This window comes from Oncorhynchus kisutch, linkage group LG24, assembly GCF_002021735.2.
Source record: "Oncorhynchus kisutch isolate 150728-3 linkage group LG24, Okis_V2, whole genome shotgun sequence".
Taxonomy (NCBI): domain Eukaryota; kingdom Metazoa; phylum Chordata; class Actinopteri; order Salmoniformes; family Salmonidae; genus Oncorhynchus; species Oncorhynchus kisutch.
The window spans coordinates 28,871,355-28,894,012 of NC_034197.2; the positions used below are offsets into that span (position 1 = coordinate 28,871,355).

The 22,658-nt window shown below is 42.9% G+C and overlaps 1 protein-coding gene across 3 annotated transcripts in view; it reads left to right on the forward strand.

Moving 5' to 3' along the window:
* The window catches only part of LOC109869521 (solute carrier family 12 member 5), a 115,629-nt gene that overhangs the window by 73,202 nt on the left and 19,769 nt on the right, over positions 1-22,658 (forward strand). For all 3 annotated transcript variants that reach the window (XM_020459714.2, XM_020459715.2, XM_031803432.1), the window contains exons 5-22: positions 2,747-2,801; positions 5,204-5,334; positions 6,054-6,301; positions 6,737-6,948; positions 7,076-7,243; positions 8,185-8,283; positions 10,791-10,848; positions 11,119-11,293; positions 11,925-12,043; positions 12,159-12,257; positions 12,637-12,756; positions 19,637-19,741; positions 19,990-20,158; positions 20,244-20,439; positions 20,547-20,716; positions 20,805-20,936; positions 21,053-21,160; positions 21,876-21,998. In XM_020459714.2, coding sequence (XP_020315303.1) covers positions 2,747-2,801; positions 5,204-5,334; positions 6,054-6,301; positions 6,737-6,948; positions 7,076-7,243; positions 8,185-8,283; positions 10,791-10,848; positions 11,119-11,293; positions 11,925-12,043; positions 12,159-12,257; positions 12,637-12,756; positions 19,637-19,741; positions 19,990-20,158; positions 20,244-20,439; positions 20,547-20,716; positions 20,805-20,936; positions 21,053-21,160; positions 21,876-21,998 — 2,487 coding nt within the window. The remainder of the gene's footprint in view (positions 1-2,746; positions 2,802-5,203; positions 5,335-6,053; positions 6,302-6,736; positions 6,949-7,075; positions 7,244-8,184; positions 8,284-10,790; positions 10,849-11,118; positions 11,294-11,924; positions 12,044-12,158; positions 12,258-12,636; positions 12,757-19,636; positions 19,742-19,989; positions 20,159-20,243; positions 20,440-20,546; positions 20,717-20,804; positions 20,937-21,052; positions 21,161-21,875; positions 21,999-22,658) is intronic.

Below are 22,658 nucleotides of genomic sequence, written 5' to 3' on the forward strand. Positions count from 1 at the left end.
AGATTGATGAGTTGTCAGGTTAGTTCAAGGTTGCATTGTATGTTGTCATGATCGATCATCTGCCAAATACACTGAACAAAAATATACGCAACATGCAACAATTTCAAGTTACAATTCATATAAGGAAATCAGTCAATTGAAATCAATTCATTAGTCCATAATCTATGGATTTCACATGACTGGGAATACAGATATGCATCTGTTGGTCACAGATACCTTACAAAAAAAGGTAGGGGCGTGGATCAGAAAACCAATCAGTATTTGGTGGAACCACCATTTGCCTCACGCATCTCCTTCGCATAGATCTTGATCCAGCTGTTGATTGTGGCCGTTGAAATGTTGTCCCACTTGGCGGGAACTGGAACACGCTGTTGTACAAGTTGATCCAGAGCATCCCAAACATGCTCAATGGGTGACATGTCTGGTGAGTATGCAGGCCAAGTAAGAACTGGGGCATTTTCAGCTTCCAGGAATTGTGTACATACAGATCCTTGCAACATGTGGCCGTGCATTATCATGCTGAAACATAAGCTGATGGATGAATGTCACAACAATGGGCCTCAGGATCTCGTCAAGATATCTCTGTGCATTCAAATTGCCATTGATCAAATTAAATTGTGCTCATTGTCCATAGATTATGCCTGCCCATACCATAACCCCACCGCCACCATAGGGAACTCTGTTCACAATGTTGACATCAGCAAACCACTCACCCACACAACGCCATACATGCTGTCTGCCATCTGTCCGGTACAGTTGAAACCGGGATTCATCCGTGAAGAGCACAATTCTCCAGCGTGCCAGTGGCCATTGAAGGTGAGCATTTCCCCACTGAAGTCGGTTTACGACGCCAAACTGCAGTCAGTTCAAGGCCCTGGTGAGATGATGATCACGCAGATGAGCTTCCATGAGCTGGTTTCTGACAGTTTGTGCAGAAATTCTTTGGTTGTGCAAACCCAGAGTTTCATCAGCTGTCTGGGTGGCTGGTCTCAGATAATCCCGCAGGTGAAGAAGTCTGACTGGTAGGACCTGGGCTAGTGTGATTACATGTTGTCTGCGGTTGTGAGGCAGATTCTCTAAATTCTCTAAAATGACGCTGCAGTCAGCATGCCAATTACACACTTTGAGACACCTGTAGTATTGTGTTGTGTGACAAAAAAGGCACATTTTAGAGTGGCCTTTTATTGTCCCCAGCACAAGGTGCATCTGTGTAATGATCATGTTGTTTCATCAGCTTCTTGATATGCCACACCTGTCAGGTGGATGGATAATCTTTGGGAAAGTACAAACGCTCACCAAAAGGGATGTAAACACATTTGTGTACAACATTTGAGAGAAATAAGCTTTTTGGTGTGTACAGAACATTCCTGGGATATTTTATTTCAGCTCATGAAACATGGGACCAACACATCTCATTCCAAAAACATGGTCAGTAATATGGAGTTGTTCCCCCCTTTGCGGGAAGGCTTTCCACTAGAGGTTTGAATATTGCTCCGGGGACTTGCTTCCATTCAGCCACAATAGCATTAGTGAGGTCGCGCACTGATGTTGGGCGATTAGGCCTGGCTCGCAGCCGGCATCCCAAAGTTGTTCAAAGGGGGTGAGGTCAGGGCTCTGTGCCGGTGCAGTCAAGTTATTCCACAGCGATCTCGACAAACCATTTCTGTACGTACCTCGCTTTGTGCACGAGGGCATTGTCATGCTGAAACAGGAAAAGGCCTTCCCCAAACTGTTGCCACAAAGTTGGAAGAACAGAATCGTCTAGAATGTCATTGTATGCTGTAGCATTAAGATTTCCCTTCACTGGAACTAAGGGGCCTAGCTTGAACCAAGAAAAACCCCAGACCATTATTCCTCCTCCACCAATCTTTACATTTGTCACTATGCATTTGGGTGGGTAGTGTTCTCCTGGCATCCGTCGGACTGCCAGATAGTGAAGCGTGATTCATCACTCCAGAGAACGCGTTTCCACTGCTTCAGAGTCGAAATGTGGTGAACTTTGAACCACTCCAGCCAAAGCTTGGCATTGCGCATGGTGATCTTTGGCTTGTGTGCAGCTGCTTGACCATGGAAACCCATTTTATGAACCTCCCGGAGAACAGTTCTTGTGACATTGCTTCCAGAGGCAGTTTGGAACTCAGTAGTGAGTACTGCAACAGAGGACAGACGCTTTTACACGCTATGCGCTTCAGCACTCGGCAGTCTCGTTCTGTGAGCTTGTGTGGCCTACCACTTTACAACTGAGCCGTTGTTGCTCCTAGACGTTTCTACTCCACAATTAAAGCACTTACAGTTCACTGGGGAAGCTCTAGCAGGGCAGAAATGTAACAAACTGACTTGTTGGAAAGATGGCATCCTATGACGGTGCCACGTTGAAAGTCACTGAGCTCTTCTATAATGCCGTTCTACTGCCAATGTTTGGATATGGAGATTGCATGTCTGTGTTCTCGATTTTATACACCAGTCAGCAATGGCTGAGTGGCTAAAATAGCCAAATTCACTCATTTGAAGGGGTGTCCACACACTTTTGTATATATAGTGTATTTTTGTTCAGTATATAACTAAGAAACTATTTTGAACCATCTTCACAATGTTCATACTGAAGTATGGCATAAGGATGGAGCATCACAAACAATATATTATTCAACTAAGAATCAGAACTCTGCAGCTGGTGAATAAAATATATTTAACTGCTCCTCCATTTTAAATATATTGTTTTCTCTCCCCACTGACTCTCTTGTCTCAGACCATGCTGACAGCGATATCCATGAGTGCCATCGCAACGAATGGAGTGGTGCCAGGTGAGTGCGTAACACAGTGTGTGCATGCGTGGGAGGCCTGGGTGCCGCAGGGCAATCCTGTTGTTATTTCCAAGCAATTAGGTTCTCATGTCCTCTGATATTGCTCAGGTCTGTGGACAGGTAATACTTAGTCTCGAAAACCCGACCCTATGCAACAGTAACTAGGGTCTGGTTTCGACAACGGACTCTTTTGACAACTTTGACAACGATTGATGCAAACTATTCACTTTCTAAATCCACTCATTAAAAATGACCTGTGATCTTCATCTTGCTAGCTACTATTCAGTATTCTATTCAAGCAGATAAGGTAGTGACGTAGGCAGGTCCACTATGCCAAAATTACGTTCTATTAGATACAGAAGCTGTTAAGCAGAGGCATTTGAAAATATGCAGCCGAAGTTCAACGAGAGCAGATACAAATTCATTGAGCAGATACAAATTCATTGAGCAGATACAAAGAGAATGTTGAGCAACGTTATAAAGTAATGACTTTTCAAATAAGTTACCTTACACGTTATATTGGCTTACCAACCACATAGCATATTATTACAGCAGTATGTACCGGTATGTTAGCTAGCTACATAATGTTAGTGGGCTACTTATACATCAAACTTGCCAGTATATTAGTATCTTATTAAATACCTTTTTCTTTACATAGTTGAATGTGCTGACAACAAAATCACACAAAAAGTATCAATGGAAATCAAATTTATCAACCCATGGAGGTCTGGATGTGGAGTCACACTCAACACACTACAGGCTGATCCAACTTTGATGTAATGTCCTTAAAACAATTCTAAATGAGGCTCAGTAGTGTGTGTGGCCTCCAAGTGCCTGTATGACCTCCCTACAATGCCTGGGCATGCTCCTGATGAGGGATCTCCTCCCAGACCTGGACTAAAGCATCCGCCAACTCCTGGACAGTCTGTGGTGCAACGTTGGTGGATGGAGCGAGACGTGATGTCCCAGATGTGCTCAATTGGATTCAGGTCTGGGGAACGGGCGGGCCAGTCCATAGCATCAATGCCTTCCTCTTGCAGGAACTGCTGACACACTCCAGCCACATGAGGTCTAGCTGGGCCAACCGTACCAAGCATATGGTCTCACAAGGGGTCTGAGGATCTCATCTCGGTACCTAATGGCAGTCAGGCTACCTCTGGCGAGCACATGGAGGGCTGTGCGGCCCCCCAAAGAAATGCCACCCCACACCATGACTGACCCACCGCCAAACCGGTCATGCTGGAGGATGTTGCAGGCAGCAGAACGTTCTCCACGGCGTCTCCAGACTCTGTCATGTCTGTCACATGTGCTCAGTGTGAACCTGCTTTCATCTGTGAAGAGCACAGGGCGCCAGTGGCGAATTTGCCAATCTTGGTGTTCTCTGGCAAATGCCAAACGTCCTGCACGGTGTTGGGCTGTAAGCACAAGGGCCCGACGTGGACCGTTTGAGCAGACACATGCACATTTGTGGCCTGCTGGAGGTCATTTTGCAGGGCTCTGGCAGTGCTCCTCCTGCTCCTCCTTGCACAAAGGCGGAGGTAGCGGTCCTGCTGCTGGGTTGTTGCCCTCCTACGGCCTCCTCCTCCTGATGTACTGGCCTGTCTCCTGGTAGTGCCTCCATGCTCTGGACACTACGCTGACAGACACAGCAAACCTTCTTGCCACAGCTCGCATTGATGTTCCATCCTGGATGAGCTGCACTACCTGAAACACTTGTGTGGGTTGTAGACTCCGTCTCATGCTACCACTAGAGTGAAAGCACCGCCAGCATTCAAAAGTGACCAAAACATCAGCCAGGAAGCATAGGAACTGAGAAGTGGTCTGTGGTCCCCACCTGCAGAAGCACTCCTTTATTGGGGGTGTCTTGCTAATTGCCTATCATTTCCACCTGTTGTCTATTCCATTTGCACAACAGCATGTGGAATTTATTATCAATCAGTGTTGCTTCCTAAGTGGACAGTTTGATTTCACAGAAGTGTGATTGACTTGGAGTTACATTGTGTTGTTTAAGTGTTCCCTTTATTTTTTTGAGCAGTGTAGTATATATTCATTAAGTATGTAGTATACAGTATGTTAGTATGGGTATACACTGTACTAGCGCCGCTTCCACCACCTGCACAAAGTCAGTGTGAAACTGTTCTATTCAGAAACCTATAATATATTTTGTTCCTATCCATAGAACCATAGTAATGTAGAGAAAGTCTAGAACTGTATTCAAGCTCTCTCTAACATGCCTAAGCAATGTCTATGCAGCACTATCTTTTTGTTTACAAACTACTGCTTTCGCAGATTCAAGCCCCAATTCTTTAGACTTTTGTGCAGACCTGTGGTTAATCTTTGAAGACAATGTTGCAGAAATAGAGCCAAAGAGAAATGCCAATGGTTGTGTTTGCGTGTCTCAGCCGGAGGCTCCTACTACATGATCTCCCGTTCCCTGGGGCCTGAGTTTGGCGGAGCTGTCGGAATCTGCTTCTATTTGGGGACTACTTTTGCGGGTGCCATGTACATCCTTGGTGCCATCGAACTTCTGCTGGTAAGGATAGATGCTTGCTATTATTTTATTGTTTTGTTTACTATCTGTTTTGTATTCCTCTGTGCCTTTTCCAGCGTTTTATATTGGGGCGAGACCACAACATTGATTAATGCAAAGGGAAGATGTGCACTCACATGTCTGTTTTCTTCAATGTAGATTGTAATGCAAGGGATGAGGATGCCAAAAGTTACCCACTAAATACAATCAATTGAAACCCATTATGTTAATATATTTTCATTTTAGACAAATATGAAAAGTTGTTGCAATTCCTGAGTGATTTTTCCTTAGAGACATAATATCTCAATTATCATGAATTCATCCTGCAAGCTGTCACACTCAGAGCTTTATTTAGATCTGATGCTTTTTCAAAATAATACTAAGTGCATTTCCTTTCATATGCTGGTTCATTTGTTAGTGCCTTGTCTGTTCCATCATCCACCATCATAAAAACAATACAATTTTTATTACGTTTATCTGATGTCTCCAATGTTTGAGATCATGTCTGATCTCTCTTCTCACTCCCTTCCTCCTTTTTTCCTACATCCTCCTTTTCTGACACTTGCTCCCATTCTCTCCCTCCATCCTCATACCTCCCTCTATCATTTTTTTAACACACCCTTTCTCTCCCTCCATCCTATTCTTACTCTCTACTCTCTTCTTCTCTCATGTTCTCTTCCCTTCCCTTTCTCTCTCTCTCCCTCCATCTTTCCCTTCTCTAGATTTACATCCTTCCCCAGGCGGCCATTTTTAAGATGGAGGGTCTGGAAGGGGCTGATATGGAGGCAGCGATGCTGAACAACATGCGCGTGTACGGCACCATTGTGCTCAGTTTCATGGCCACGGTGGTGTTTGTGGGGGTCAAATATGTCAACAAGCTGGCTCTGGTCTTCCTAGCGTGCGTTATTCTGTCCATCCTGGCTGTTTATGCTGGGGTCATCAAGACGGCCTTTGAACCCCCTGTTTTCCCGTAAGTCTGACCTGACTGAGCCATTGTTCGCCCCAGCGCCGTTGTTATTGTTTTGATTTTGTTGATGAAAACAGAGGAGAGATGCATTCGTCAGCATGGGAGAAAAAAAATTGCACTGCATATTCTGCTGTCCTACCACGCGTGGAATAATGTCCAGGGGGAATGGTGTTTGTTGTTTGCAGCAACTTCTTTGTTGTTGTATTATACCAAACATGGGAGTTTGACCAATTAAGGTTTCCAACTTTAAAGTTGTTAGAGCTTTACAAAAAAACTAAACAAATGTCATGATGACCCTGTCTCTGGTCATGTTTAATATTTACTTCATTTACTTAGTTAAGTCATGAGACTTGCATATTTATGTTAATTTTTGTAATGTTTTCCTAACCTCTAAATAGACCGGTGGCTGATGATGTCTTGTCTGTCCTCCCCCTACAGCGTGTGCATCCTGGGGAACCGCACTCTGATCTCCAAGGGATTTGACGTGTGTGCCAAGGTCATTGAGAGGGACAACGGCACGGTCACCACCAAGCTGTGGAAGATTTTCTGCGACTCGGAGTTCCTCAACGCTACCTGTGATGAGTACTTTGCCAACAACAATGTTTCTGAGATCCAGGGCATCCCAGGGGTTAGCAGTGGTATACTGGCTGGTAAGAAGTGCCCCATTCAGAACGTATTGTAAGCTAATGTAGTCTGTAATAGAGAGACATACTGGTACTTCACAAGAGGTATGTTATTATTATGATGTTTGTGCATCTCTCTGTCTCACTCTCACAGAGAACCTGTTTGGTTACTACCTGGAGAAGGGAGACTTCTTGGAGAAGCGGGGAATCTCAGCCATGCAGGACCCTGATGCTCCCATCACCAACTCCAACCGTTATGTCCTGGCTGACATCACCAGCTTCTTCACCCTGCTGGTGGGGATCTATTTCCCCTCTGTCACAGGTCAGTCACTGCTGGGTTCACAGGTCAATCACTGGGTCAACGGTCAGGGGTCAGACTAGGGGACGGACTAGGCCAATAATATACCAAAAGGACAGTATGGGTACATGCTTTTGTTTCAGCCAAGCACAAACCTGATCAATCTAATCACCTATATTAAGTTATTATAATTAAATTAACATTTTACCTTATGATTTCAAAGTAAATGCTACATTAAAAAAAGCACTACTTGTATCCTTTGACTAATAATTGTTTTATACAAGGCCACCTAACAGCAGTATTGGATTTCTCACATGAGAAACATAATTCCTATTGTTATATCCACTTTATAGTAACCTGGGAGTCTCTCCACAGTCCCAAATGCAGAGAGAGAGACAGAGAAATACTTTCCAGAACTGATGACACTAGAGGAGCTGAATGAGGTGAAATTAGATCAAGTGGAATTTCTGCCAAAAACCACATCAGCAGAAAGTCTGGGGAATACATGAGTCACATTCCCACTATCATCCCAGTTTCATAACGGCTGAATAAAATTCCCATTGTGTACAAGCATTTGCTCTGTGACATTAGTATTATCATGTTTTGTGAGAGCTGCTGCTGGTGATGTAAAATGGTTTGTTGAACACTTCACCAGTTTTCTGGATTGTAAAAACAACAAACACAAAAACACTGTTGCTATTACAAGTAAAGAATTCGTTTTTTAAATGTTGCTAATCAAAAATTCAGATTTTTTGTTGTTGTTGTTGGGCTTCCACTTTATCACTTTCAGACAGCACTCCCTAGCTAGCACAGTAAAAATAAATAAGTAAAAAACATGTGTAAAACATAGGACAAGCCATTACACATCAAGTGTGAAGGATGGGAATGGTTCCTGTTTGATCCTGTTTCTCCCCCCCCCCCCCCCCTCTTCTGTCCCTCTCCACTTCTGTCCCTCTGCCTCCCAGGCATCATGGCTGGCTCTAACCGCTCTGGAGACCTGCGTGATGCCCAGAAGTCCATCCCCATAGGCACCATAGCAGCCATCACCACTACTTCTATAGTGTGTATCCTTTACTACAGTAAATACTGCCAGTCTTACTGGAGCAGTCCATGTTTTTTGAAACTTCTCAGGGACTACTGACGGAAATACACTGGAATGTTACATATAATATGGGTAACGTTTGAATAGACAATATGAAGAATTTGATTCTTAAATTTAGTTTCAGGTTTTGTAAATGCTTGGGAGACAGTTTGTACTAAAGCCTGTAGGTACAGTGTATTTATTTTTGAATTGATTAAGGATCTCTTTTAGCTGTTGCCAAGGCAGCAGATACTCTTCCTGGTGTCCAGCAACATTACGGCAGATATATACAATTAAAAATACATTTCATAACCCTTTTCACAACGCATTAAGTGTGTCTCCAGGTCACTACTCCACTACCACATATCTACAATACATTAAGTGTGTCTCCAGGTCACTACTCCACTACCACATATCTACAATACATTAAGTGTGTCTCCAGGTCACTACTCCACTACCACATATCTACAATACATTAAGTGTGCCCCCAGGTCACTACTCCACTACCACATATCTACAATACAAAATCCATTGTGTGTAGAGTGCGTGTGTTAGCATGTGTATGCTTGTGTCTGTGCCTGTGTGTGTGTCTCTTCACAGTCCCCGCTGTTCCAGAAGGGTATTTTTTTATATCTGATTCTACTGCTTGGATCAGTTACCTGATGTGGAATAGAGTTCCATGTAGTCATGGCTCTATGTAGTACTGTGAGCCTCCTATAGTCTTTCCTGGACCCGGGGATTGTGAAGAGGCCTATTGTGGCATGTCTTGTGGGGTATGCATGGGTGTCCGAGCTGTGTGCTTGTACGGTGTATTCAGCATAGCAATACTTCTTACAAAAACAAGTAGTTTGAGCCATGAGAGATTGACATGCATATTATTAATGTTAGCTCTCTGTGTACATTTAAAGGCCAGCCGTGCTGCCTTGTTCTGAGCCAATTGTAATTTTCCTAAATCCTTCTTTGTGGCACCTGACCACACGACTGGACAGTAGTCTAGGTGCGACAAAACTAGAGCCTGTAGGACCTGCCTTGTTGACAGCGTTGTTAAGAAGGTAGAGCAGCGCTTTATTATGGACAGACTTCTCCCCATCTTAGCTACTGTTGAATCAACATTTTTTTGACTATGACAGTTTAAAATCCAGGGTTCTTCAAGCAGTTTAGTCACCTCAACTTGCTTAATTTCCACACTATTCATTATAAGCTTTATTTTAGGTTTAGGGTTTAGGGAATGATTTGTCCCAAATACAATACTTGTTGATTTTGAAATATTTAGGACTAACTTATTTCTTGCCACCCATTCTGAAACTGACTGCAGCTCTTTGTTAAGTGTTGCAGTAATTTCACTCGCTGTAGTAGCTGACATGTATAGCATTGAGTCATCTGTATACAAAGGACACACTGGTTTTACTCAAAGCAAGTTGCATGTCATTAGTAAAGATTGAAACAAGTAAGAGGCCTAGAAAGCTGCCCTGGGGAATTCCTGATTCTAACTGGATAATGTTGGAGAGCCTTCCATTAAAGAACACCCTCTGTGTTCTGTTAGACAGGTAACTCTTTATCCACAATATAGCAGGGGGTCTAAAGCCATATCACATACGTATTTACAGCAGCAGACTATGATCAATAATGTCAAAAGCCGCATTGAAGTCTAACAAAATAGCTCCCACAATCTTATCATCAATTTCTCTCAGCAAATCATCAGTCATTTGTGCCCCTGCATGTTGAATGTCTTTCCCTATAAGTGTGCTAAAAGTCTGTCTGATCAAACACATTTTTTTCCAAAGGTTTACCTAGATTGTAGGCTTAGATTGAAGATATGGCAAATAGGAGTAGCAATATCATCCGCTGTCATTTTCCATCCAAGTTGTCAGACCCAGGTGGCTTGTCATTATTGATAGACAACAACAAAAAACCTAGTCTTCCAAATTACAGTTCTTGTCTTTCATAAATTTGTCATGGATGTATAGTGTCATAGTTTTATTGCTGGCATGTCATGCCTAAGTTTGCTAACCTTGCCAATGAAAAAATAATTAAAATAGTTGGCAATATCACTGGGTTTTATGATGAAGGAGCTATCTGATTCAATAAATGATGGAGCTGAGTTTGCCTTTTGCCCAGAATTTCATTTAAGGTGCTCCAATGTGTTTTACTATCGTTCTTCATATAATTTATCTTTGTTTCATAGTATAGTTACTTGTTTTTTAAATTCAGTTTATTCACATCATTTCTCAATTTGCAGTGTTGTTTTTGTGCAGACACTTATTTGCCATTCCTTTTGCCTCATCCCTCTCAACCATACAAGTTTTCCATTCCTTATCAATCCACAGGGATTTAACAGTTGTTACAGACGTTTTCTTAACGGGTGCATGCTTATTAGTAACTGGAATAAGCAATTTCATAAATGGGTCAAGTGCAGCGTATTGTTGCTCTTCATTGTGTAATGTGTGTATTGTGAGGTCTGTGTGTGTGTTCCTTCACTGCTCCTCCCAGACATGTCTGCCGTGGTCCTGTTTGGGGCCTGCATTGAAGGGGTGGTCCTGAGGGACAAGTGAGTTATTTGTATTCCACTCTACATCCACTTCCTGTATTACTATAGCTAGCATCGTTGCCTCGTGAGTCTTGCCCATCTCAAAATCAATACTCTCCCACTAATTGTCCATGTAATCAGATGCAACACATAGAATGACAAATAATACTTAAAGGACTTGATTGAGAATGTGTGCACTGAATTGATACTGCAATGGACAGTGGACGAGGGTAGCTGTTATAACAAAAACTAATTGAAAAAGGCAACTTAGATCTGTCTCTCTGACTTCAGGTTTGGTGAGGGGGTGGATGGTAACCTTGTAATTGGTACTCTGGCGTGGCCTTCACCATGGGTGATCGTGATTGGCTCCTTCTTCTCCACCTGTGGGGCAGGGCTTCAGAGTTTGACTGGAGCGCCACGCCTCCTGCAGGCCATCTCCCGCGATAGCGTAATCCCTTTCCTTAAAGTGAGTAAACACACACACACACACACACACACACACACACACACACACACACACACACACACACACACACACACATACATACATACATACATACATACATACATACATACATACATACATATACACTAGCACTATTTACTTTGTGGAGTGGTCAATCAGCGGACATTAGTAATTTTCTGTATATGTTATAATGCATATTATTACCAGAACCACTATTTCTACTCTTCTAATACCATCGAGACAATTTCTCTGTTTGTTCAGAGAAATGTAGATCCACTCTACTCAAATAGCCCTCAAGTGTGTCGGGGCTAGCAGTGATGACTAATTCATGGTCCTACTATAGTCCAGGCTCAGGTTGAGTTGCTGTGACAGGAGCTGTCTGTCACCCCCACTGATTAAATGAGGAAAAGTTTCCCAGACTGAGTAGACATGTCTAACGTGTGATATAGGGATGATAGTGATGCTGCAGCAAGGACCAGTGTGACCTGAATGAAAGGACGAGAGGGGCTGAAACTCTTGCAGTCCACTCAACTTAATACTACAATGTGCCGTGCTATAGGTTCAGGTGTGCATGCATGCAGGTGTGGGTGTTAATAGTTCATTGTACCTCACTGTTGTGCGTTGTCTGTAGGTTTTTGGGCATGGCAAGGCCAACGGAGAGCCTACCTGGGCCCTACTCCTCACAGCCAGTATCTGTGAGATCGGCATCATCATCGCCTCTCTGGACGCTGTTGCCCCCATCCTCTCCATGTAAGACAACCACATGTCTAATATATACTCTGCTTCTCCTGAACACACTATGGAGATGGTTATGTCTTGGTAGCAAGTATAGCTGTTCTGAGTTCTTCTTTCTCTCTCTGTGTAGGTTCTTCTTGATGTGCTACATGTTTGTCAACCTGGCCTGTGCCCTGCAAACTCTGCTGAGAACCCCCAACTGGAGGCCTCGCTTCAAGTTCTACCACTGGTGAGTTAAACAACTCAACATAGCAGACATAGCTCTATATCTTAGCCATGGGATCATCGCCAAAGAGCGCTGCTTAGCTAATATTCTCAGGTGTGAAACAGTCTACTACAGCATTTGTGTTTTGCACTGGATATCAAGCCAGACCAGGTAGGTTCCTGTTAGGAAGCAGTTATTTACCTGAGTAGTCTGCCAGAGACACTGTGGGAATCTGGAGCCTGGCTTAGCCTATAATGATCCTCTTGTGGCTTGAATGTAACAACAGCAGACAGAGAGACAAGATATCCTGTCTCCAATCTGTGGCCATTATTATAATCAGTGACTGGTTTGACTGTCGCAGCAACAGACTGAGGATATAACTTCCTGTCCCTCTCCCCAACAGGGCTCTCTCCTTCCTGGGCATGAGCTTGTGTCTGTCGCTCATGTTTATCTGTTCCTGGTACTACGCCATTGTTGCCATGGTGATTGCTACCTGCATCTACAAATACATTGAGTTCGCTGGGTGAGTGAGCTTCCAACCTTGGACTACAAAGCAAAGAAAAATCGGAACTAAGAAATTATATATAATAGTCAAAATAAAGAATTTATTTAACCTTGAGATTAAAAATCAATTTCACAAGAGAGCCCTGTACATATTACAATAAAAACAGAATAAGAAAACATACTCATATATGTGTATAAAACTATATAATTCAGCACACAATAACAAAATAACAAAACGCAGATTTTCCCAAATCTGTGGAGACTGAAGGGATCGCTAGTATTATCCATTCCTGAGAACAGGTTTGGTAACTTATGATTCTTAACTTAATTCATGAAGTTACATATGAGGGGAGTTTCTGTCAGATTGCTTTGTAAATAAATCAAAGAGAATGCAGCTCTCTTCTTACGGACAGAGAGGTCCATCCCACATTTTTATACAGACTACAATGATGAGTCCTAAAATTGTCCCCTGTGATAAAACGTATTGCGGAATGGTACAAAGGTTGCCGCATGCATGTAAACAATATCACCAAAATCCAATACATGGAGAAGCATTGTTTGAACAATTGTTCTCCTGTTTTCAATATAGAGGCATGATTTATTTCGATATGAACAGACAATCTTGAATCTTAGCTCCTTAGACATATTTTCTATATGCGTTACGAATGACAACTTGTCATCAATCCAGACACCCAGGTACATATTGAGAAACAAGTTCAATTTGGGCTCCATTTGAAGCGCAAATATGCAGGTTCTCAGTGTCAACATTTCATGACCTAAAGAACAGTATGAGCTTGGTTTTACTTATATTTAACGCATTATGAAGGCGCCGGAGGGGATAGCTGCTGTCTTATTGGCTCTTGACCAACCATGCTATTTTGTTAGTTTTTTTGCGTTGTTCGTAACTTGTTTTGTACATAATGTTGCTGCTACCATTTCTTATGACCGAAAAGAGCTTCTGGACATCAGAACTGCGATTACTTACCTCAGATCAGAGTTTTTCTTCAATGAGTCAGACGGGAGGGAGATACTACAGACACTAGGCCCAGATTCCTGCCATTCGCTGGAGAAGGAAACGGCTATTTTGCAGAAAAAGATCAGGGTGCCTTGTGAGGATCAGGCGACGAGTGGCTAATCTGCCTTTGCCTTCCATTCTGCTAGCTAAAGATCAATCGCTTTTAACGGACCTCTGAGACTATCACAGTGCAGGTGCATTTATACGGAGACTTGATTACAGGTGGATTGTATTTATCATCATTAGTCATTTAGGTCAACATTGGATCATTCAGAGATCCTCACTGAACTTCTGGAGAGAGTTTGCTGCACTGAAAGTAAAGGGGCTGAATAATTTTGCACACCCAATTTTCAGTTTTTGATTTGTTAAAAAAGTTTGAAATATCCAATAAATGTCGTTCCACTTCATGATTGTGTCCCACTTGTTGTTGATTCTTCACAAAAAAATACAGTTTTATATCTTTATGTTTGAAGCCTGAAATGTGGCAAAAGGTCGCAAAGTTCAAGGGGGCCGAATACTTTCGCAAGGCACTGTATGTAAACAACAGCTGGTGCACGATATCTAAGGAAGTCTCAAGGTTTTGCTCAACTGAGGTAGAGTAATAAGCTGTAGATCATACTATCTACCTAGAGAGTTTTCATCTGTATTTTTGGTAGCTGTCTACATACCACCACAGATCGATGCTGGCACTAAAACCGCACTCAATGAGCTGTATACCGCCATAAGCAAACAGGAAAACACTCATCCAGAGGCGGTACTCCTAGTGGCCGGGGACTTTAATGCAGGGAAATTTGAATCAGTTTTACCTAATTTCTATCAGCATGTTAAATGTGCAACCAGAGGGAAAAAAATTCTAGACCACCTTTACTCAACACATAGAGAAGAGTACAAAGCTCGCCCTCCATTTGGCAAATCTAACCATAATTCTATCCTCCTGATTCCTGCTTACAAGCAAAAATTAAAGCAGGAAGCACCAGTGACTCTGCCTATAAAAAAGTGGTCAGATGAAGCAGATGCTAAACTACAGGACTGTTTTGCTAGCACAGAATGGAATATGTTCCGAGATTCTTCAAATGACATTGAAGAGTACAGCACATCAGTCACTGGCTTTATCAATAAGTACATCGAGGACGTCGTCCCCACAGTGACTGTACATACATACCCCAACCAGAAGCCATGATTTACAGGAAACCTTTGCACTGAGCTAAAGGGTAGAGCTGCCGCTTTCAAGGAATGGGACTCTAACCCAGAAGCTTATAAGATATCCCACTATGCCATCAGATGAACCATCAAACAAGAAAATCTTCAATACAGAATCGCACTACACCAGCTCCGACGATCGTCGGATGTGGCAGGGCTTGCAAACTATTACAGACTACAAAGGGAAACACAGCCAAGAGCTTCCCAGTAACATGAGCCTACAAGGCGAGCTAAATAACTTCTATGCTCACTTCAAGGCAAGTAACATTGAAACATGCATGAGAGCATCAGCTGTTTTCCTGATGACTGTGTGATCACGCTCTCCGCAGCCGATGTAAGTAAGACCTTTAAACAGGTCAACATTCACAAGGCCACAGGGCCAGGCGGATTACCAGGACGTGTACTCCGAGCATGCGCTGACCAACTGGCAAGTGTCTTCACTGACATTTTCAACCTCTCCCTGTCTGAGTCTGCAATACCAACATGTTTTAAGCAGACCACCATAGTCCTTGTGCCCAAGAACACTACGGTAACCTGCCTAAATGACTACCAACCCGTAGCACTCACGTATGTAGCCATGAAATGCTTTGAAAGGCTCATATCAACACCGTTATCCCAGAAACCCTAGACCCACTCCAATTTGCATACCACACAAACAGATCCACAGATGATGCAATCTCTATTGCACTCCACACTGCCCTTTCACACCTGGACAAAAGGTACACCTGTGTGAGAATGCTATTCATTGAATACATCTCAGCGTTCAAACACCATAGTGCCCTCAAAGCTCATCACTAAGCTAAGGACCCTGGGACTGAACACCTCCCTCTGCAACTGGATCCTGGACTTCCTGACGAGTGTTAAGGGTAGGTAACAACACATCCGCCACGCTGATCTTCAACACAGGGGCCCCTCAGGGGTGCGTGTTCAGTCTCCTCCTGTACTCCCTGTTCACTCATGACTTCACGGCCAGGCTCGACTCCAACACCATCATTAAGTTTGCTGATGACATAATAGTGGTAGGCCTGATCACCGACAATGATGAGACAGCCTATAGGGAGGAGGTCAGAGACCTGACCGTGTGGTGCAAGGACAACAACCCCTCCCTCAACGTGATCAAGACAAAGGAGATGATTGTGGACTACAGGAAAAGGAGGACCAAGCATGCCCCCATTTTCATCGACGGGGCTGTAGTGGAGCAGGTTAAGAGCTTCAATTTCCTTGGCATCCACATCATCAAGAAACTAACATGGTCCAACTAACACCAAGACATTTGTGAAGAGGGCACAACAAAACCTATTCACCATCAGGAGACTGAAAAGATTTGGCCTGGGTCCTCAGATCCTCAAAAGTCTTTACAGCTGCACTATCGAGAGCATCCTGACGGGTTGCATCACTGCCTGGTATGGCAACTGCTCGGCTTCCGACCGCAAGGCACTACAGAGGGTAGTGCGTATGGCCCAGTACATCACCGGGACCAAGCTTCCTGCCATCCAGGACCTCTATACCAGGCAGTGTCAGAGGAAGGCCCTAAAAATGGTCAGACTCCAGCCACTCTAATCATAGACTGTTCTCTCTGTTACCGCACGGCATGCGTTACCGGAGTGCCAAGTCTAGGTCCAAGAGGCTTCTAAACAACTTCTACCCCCAAGCCATAAGACTCCTGAACAGCTAATCGAATGGCTACCCAGACTATTTGCACCCCCCCCCCCCTCTACGCTACTGCTACTCACTGTTATCTATGCATAGTCACTTTAATAACTCTACCTACATGTACATATTACCTCGGCACCAGGGCCCTCGCACATTGATTCTGTACAGGTACCCCATTTATATAGCCCCGCTGTTGTTATTTAATGCTGCTCTTTAATTATTTGTTATTCTTATCTCTCTTATTTTCTTAAAACTGCATTGTTGGTTAAGGGCTTGTAAAGTAAGCATTTCACTGTAAGGTCTACACTGGTTGTATTTGGCGCATGTGACAAGTCAAATTTGATTTAATTTAAGATCTGTAAGTGATTTCTGAATTCATGCTGAAGTTCACGAATGGCCTGCTGCACCGAGGTGGCACAGGAATACAAAACTGTGTCATCTGCATAGAGATGAATGTTACAAGTATTAACAGTGTTTCCTATGTCATGAATGTACAAGGTGAACAACAGTAATAATAAATCAAACCCTGAGGAACACCTTTTTGAATCTGAAGGAATTCAGATTTAACCCCATCTGTGAAGGTGACCTGAGTTCTGTCACTAAGATAATTCTGAAACCTTAAACGGGCTGTATATCCCAGGCCTATTTTTGATAACTTCTTCAGCAAAACAGAATGATTAACAGTGTCGAACGCCTTTGACAGGTCAATAAACAAAGCAGCACAGCTCTTTTTAGCACCCAAGGCATTGACAAGATCATTAACAACTAGCATTGTTGCTGTGGTAATATTATGCCCAGGCCTAAACCCTGATTGGTTTATATTAAAAATACAATTATCAGGTAAAAAGGAATTAAGTTGTACATTAACCAAGGATTCAGGAATCTTCACTAAAGAAGGTCGTCTTGAAATGGTGCGATAGTTGTCAAGATCCTTTGTATCCCTCCTTATGTAGTGGCAGCACATGCGGATTTCCATGGTTTGGGAATACTTCCTGATAACAATGTTAATTAAAATGTGTGCTACAGAGCCAGCAATAAAGGGAGCTGCACACTTAAGCAGACCAGGCTGCAAATGACCAGCCCCTGTGGATTTATTTTGTCTAATGTTAGCAAAGCATCCAGGACTTCCTTATCAGTGAATTTCCAAAAAGAAAACTCCTGACCAGCATTTTCAGTCAATATATTTTCACCATCAACATCCAAACTATTCTTTTCAAGAGCTGGCTTTGAAATACATTCAAATACATAGCCTGCAGAGATAAAATGGCGACTAAATGCATTAATGATATCAATTTTGTCATTATAGGGCCAGAATCTAAATGGATTTATTGGGGGAGAGAAGAGGAGACACAACCCTTCAGTGACATAACAACTTTCCAAAATGTAGCTGGTTTCCCTGTACATTCAGATAGTGTATTAACATAATAATCCGATTTTGCTTTTTTAACTATTTTTATACACACCGATTTCTCAATCGCCTGAAAGACTGCCAGTCTGGGCCCGAGTCTGGTGAATCTAGCTTTCACCCAGGCAGCATCTCTGTTGTGTATGACTTCAGATAGCTCAGGACTGAACCAAGGGCAAGACCTATTTTTTAATTCTCGGTTTTTTAAAGGGAGCATGTTTATCTGCAATAGAGTTGAAAACATTTGAGAAGTGGTTCAGAGCCAACTCTGGGTCAGGTATAGATGCAATACAATCAAAGTCACCAAAATAAAGATCACAAAAAAAGTCCTGTTCATTAAAAAAATGTATTCCTCTTTGGATCTCGTCATCCGTATATCTTTGACACATACAATGGGACAGTGGTCACTAATATCAAAGAAAATACCCCACTCCCAGCATATTACTCTGGAGTATTTGTAAATATGATGTCAATCAAAGTTCGTAGGGTCCTTTAAGTTTGGACGAGTAGGCTTTGTCATCAGCTGGCACAAATTTAGATTAGTACAAAAATAATTGACAGTCAGTCAGCATCCTGCATTCCACATGCAAGATTAAAATCTCCTGCGATCAACACCTCTGGGGTAGTAAATATTGCAATTAAATCAGTGAGTTCGTTTAGTACACACTTCTTGGTGGAGGGTGGACGATATGTTCACATAACTGTTATTTTTTTGGTTTGAACCCAACTAAAGACTTAAAGCCAAAAATTCAAATTGTTAAGGACTGGTGGTAGCCTTTAACAGAGACAAAGAAAGACAATTATTTGTGTAAATTGCAACACCACCACCTTTACCTTTCCTATCAGCCCTAAACACATTTTAGCCAGAGTTTTATCAGTTAACCAAGTTTCAGATCAAATAAAAATATCAGGGTCTGCCTGAGAGGTCCACATCCTGACATGATCCATTTTAGGTAATAAACTATGAATGTTAAGTTGTTAAAATGTCAAACCTTTACTGCATTTAAAATCAGAGTTTCAATACAAGTCAGATTACTTTGAGATTTCATAGCAACAAGAGACTCAAAGATTGGATTATACGTATTAGGAAAAGAAAAGAAAGTAGGAATAGCAGTTACATTTCTCCGGTTAGCACCATTTGGCATGTCACCACTTTCAGACACAACATGTGGAACTCTCACAGTGACCAAAGAGGAGATGGTAAAAACTGACTTACATGTAATGCTAATATTGCCCTCACATCTATCTATCTATATATATATATATATATATATTACATTAAACACACAGTACCAGTCAAAAGTATTTATTTGTACTATTTTCAACATTGTAAAATAATAGTGAAAAAAAAGTGTGAAACAAATAAAAATATATTTAATATTTGAGATTCTTCAAAGTAGCCACCCTTTGCCTTGATGACAGCTTTCCACACTCTTGGCATTCAAAAATATATGTGAATGAAATATAAATCAAACTGGAGATTTTGAAATACAATGGTTAAACACTGTTGGGATGTTCTCATGTTCACACTCACAGGCTATTAAACACACATACTAAGCATCAGTGAAAATGTCAGTTCATTGATGGTTAATTGGCTCTAACTCTCTGCTCGGTGTTGTGTGACAGGGCAGAGAAGGAGTGGGGAGATGGTATACGTGGCATCTCACTCAGCGCTGCTCGCTTTGCCCTCATGAGGCTGGAGGAGGGACCGCCTCACACCAAGAACTGGAGGTCAGTGAGTCACAGAGAGGGGTACTCACAACTACAAGATACACTTCTATTATTGCACAAGCTTTAGTCATCATCTGTACCATACTGAACTCAAGGGAAATGTATTTGATTATATTGAGATTTGATATTGATATTTTATATTCATGAATTTAAAAAAAAGACATTATCTATGGTATTTCTGCCGGTGTCCAGCTTTAGTCTCTCTGTAAATCTGAATGTGACTGATTGTTGATATTATTGCTGGTTAGGCCTCAGATTATGGTTCTGGTGAGCATGGATTCAGAACAGAATGTGGAGCAGCCCCGTCTGCTGTCCCTGACCAATCAGCTGAAAGCAGGAAAAGGTCTTACCATCGTGGGTACCTCAGTGGTGGGCACCTTCCTCAACAACCATGCAGAGGCCCAGAAGGCAGATCAGGTTCGTACTGTCTGAGAGACACACACACAGAAACAGTGATGAATCATTTATAACACCCTGGTCTCTCTTCCACTGTGTGCTCCAGTCTCTGAGGAAGCTGATGGAGACAGAGAAGGTGAAGGGTTTCTCCCAGGTGGTGATCTCCTCCAACCTGAGGGATGGGACCTCCCACCTGATCCAGGTCGGGGGGCTGGGAGGCCTGAAGCACAACACTGTGCTGGTCAGCTGGCCACGCACCTGGAAACAGGCAGAGGACAACCTGCGGTTCAGGAACTTCATCGGTGAGTTAGAGGTGGTCAGATGACAGGTTTTTCACTATGCTAAGAATGCTTTGGGAAGGTTTTGTGTGTTATCATCATATCCTAACTCATGTTCAACACCTCTGCAGAGGTGGTTAGGGAGACGACTGCAGCAAGCATGGCTCTGCTGGTCCCTAAAAACATCGCTGCCTACCCGTCGAACGGAGAACGCTTCACTGAAGGCCACATTGACGTGTGGTGGATCGTCCATGATGGAGGCATGCTGATGCTGCTGCCCTTCCTTCTCCGCCAGCACAAGGTGGGATCCCATTTTGGGGATTTGGAGAGAACATGTTTTTCAGTGTTTGTTATTCAGCAATCAGCCATAGACTTTCTTGTGTTGACAGGTTTGGAGGAAGTGTAAGATGCGCATCTTCACCGTGGCCCAAATGGACGACAACAGCATCCAGATGAAGAAAGACCTGATCACCTTCCTGTATCACCTGCGTATCGATGCCGAGGTCGAGGTGGTGGAAATGGTGAGAGACAAAACCATGTTATATGTTTTTAACATAAGGTGATGTATTGGTGAGAGCAATGGCAGTTCAGTCAAATAATGTGCATTGATATAGTATGTTTTAACACCCATTTTTAGCATGACAGTGACATCTCAGCCTATACATATGAGAAGACCCTGGTGATGGAGCAGCGCTCCCAGATCCTCAAACAGATGCACCTCACCAAAAATGAGATGGAGAGAGAAGTAAGCCCTGACACCTCCCTCCTCTAATGTATAACTCATACATAGGGAACTGACTAGGATTTAATATTACCAGTGTGGTTGTTAGCAATCACCAAACAAAGCCACAGTGGCCAAAAGAAAGCTCCTATGGTTTATCTAACCCCTTTTAGTACCACTTGTGTTGAATAAAACAATGACCTTATAGATAATCTGAAGGTTTTTTAGTTCACCTCTACCTTGTTATTTGTATTCAGCCAGCCATCATCACTCACTGATTTTGAAATGCAGGCAACAGGGCAAGGCAGCAGGGGAATGATTATAATTACTGAGCTAGGTTTAAAATGCAATCTCTGTGTCTGCACTTGCCCGGATTTATCTATCTCATTAATCAAGAAAGCAGACTGAACAATATTAACATCAGATAAGATAAAGTGTGAGGACTTACAGAACAACCTGTGTGCTCTAACAATGACTATTCCACTTCAAAAACAAGTATTCATTCTATAATGTCATGCATGTAAAAAAAAATACAAAATACAGATAAACACATGCTACAGAACATAAGCATCAAATCTGGCTTTGCGTTGAGCTATCCACCCCTCCAGTTATCTGTCAAGTATTGACACATTGCTTCTCTGTGATTTGTTGTACCAGTAACTTACATATCACAACTTGAAGTCTCATGTTTGAACTCTTTGTCTTTCTTTAAAACCTCTTGCTGCTTTGATTTCCACAGATCCAGAGCATCACGGATTCATCCCGTGGTTCTATCCGTCGTAAGAACCCGTCTAACCTGCAGTCTCAGCAGAGCAGTGAGGAGCCGGCAGGAGTCAGCGTGGAGGAGAAACCAGAGGAGGAGGTACAGAAGTGTCCTCATACCTAACTCTCTGATCAACCTTTGCACTATGTGTAAAGGATGCCACACTGCTTGCTTAACGAGCACCGATTCTTCCTGATTTGGCTCACACCGAGGCTCCAACCAAGGACCTGTGCCTTGCTAGCGCACGTGACCACCCTCCTAAAGCATCTTTACCAGTCAGCGTCACGTGAAAAGCTAGCTATTCTCTGGCATAAGTGGGGACACTTCAGGGTGAGGAGTAAGTTTCACACATTCCCATGTGCTACATTCACCCCTAGAACTTACTCAACATTGATCCCAGTGTTGAGCTGAGCGCAACTGTAGATCCGAGTCACTAGGCACCACTGTAAAGGACATCATGCTGCTTGCTTAGCTAGTACCACATCCTACTGATTCGGCTCACACCGAGCCTCAAACCCAGGACCTGTGCCTTGCTTGCAGACGTGACCACCCCTCCTAAAGCGTCTTACCAGTCAGCACCACATGAAAAGCTAGCTATTCTCTGGCATAATTGGGGACACTTCAGGCTGAGGAGTAAGTTTCACACATCCCCATGTGCTACTCTATCTGTCCTTCATTCTGCTGTGGTTCTATTTTTCACCATCTCTCTCATCCGCTGCATTTTTTTCTTTGTTCTGTCTATCCTCTGTCAACTCTAGT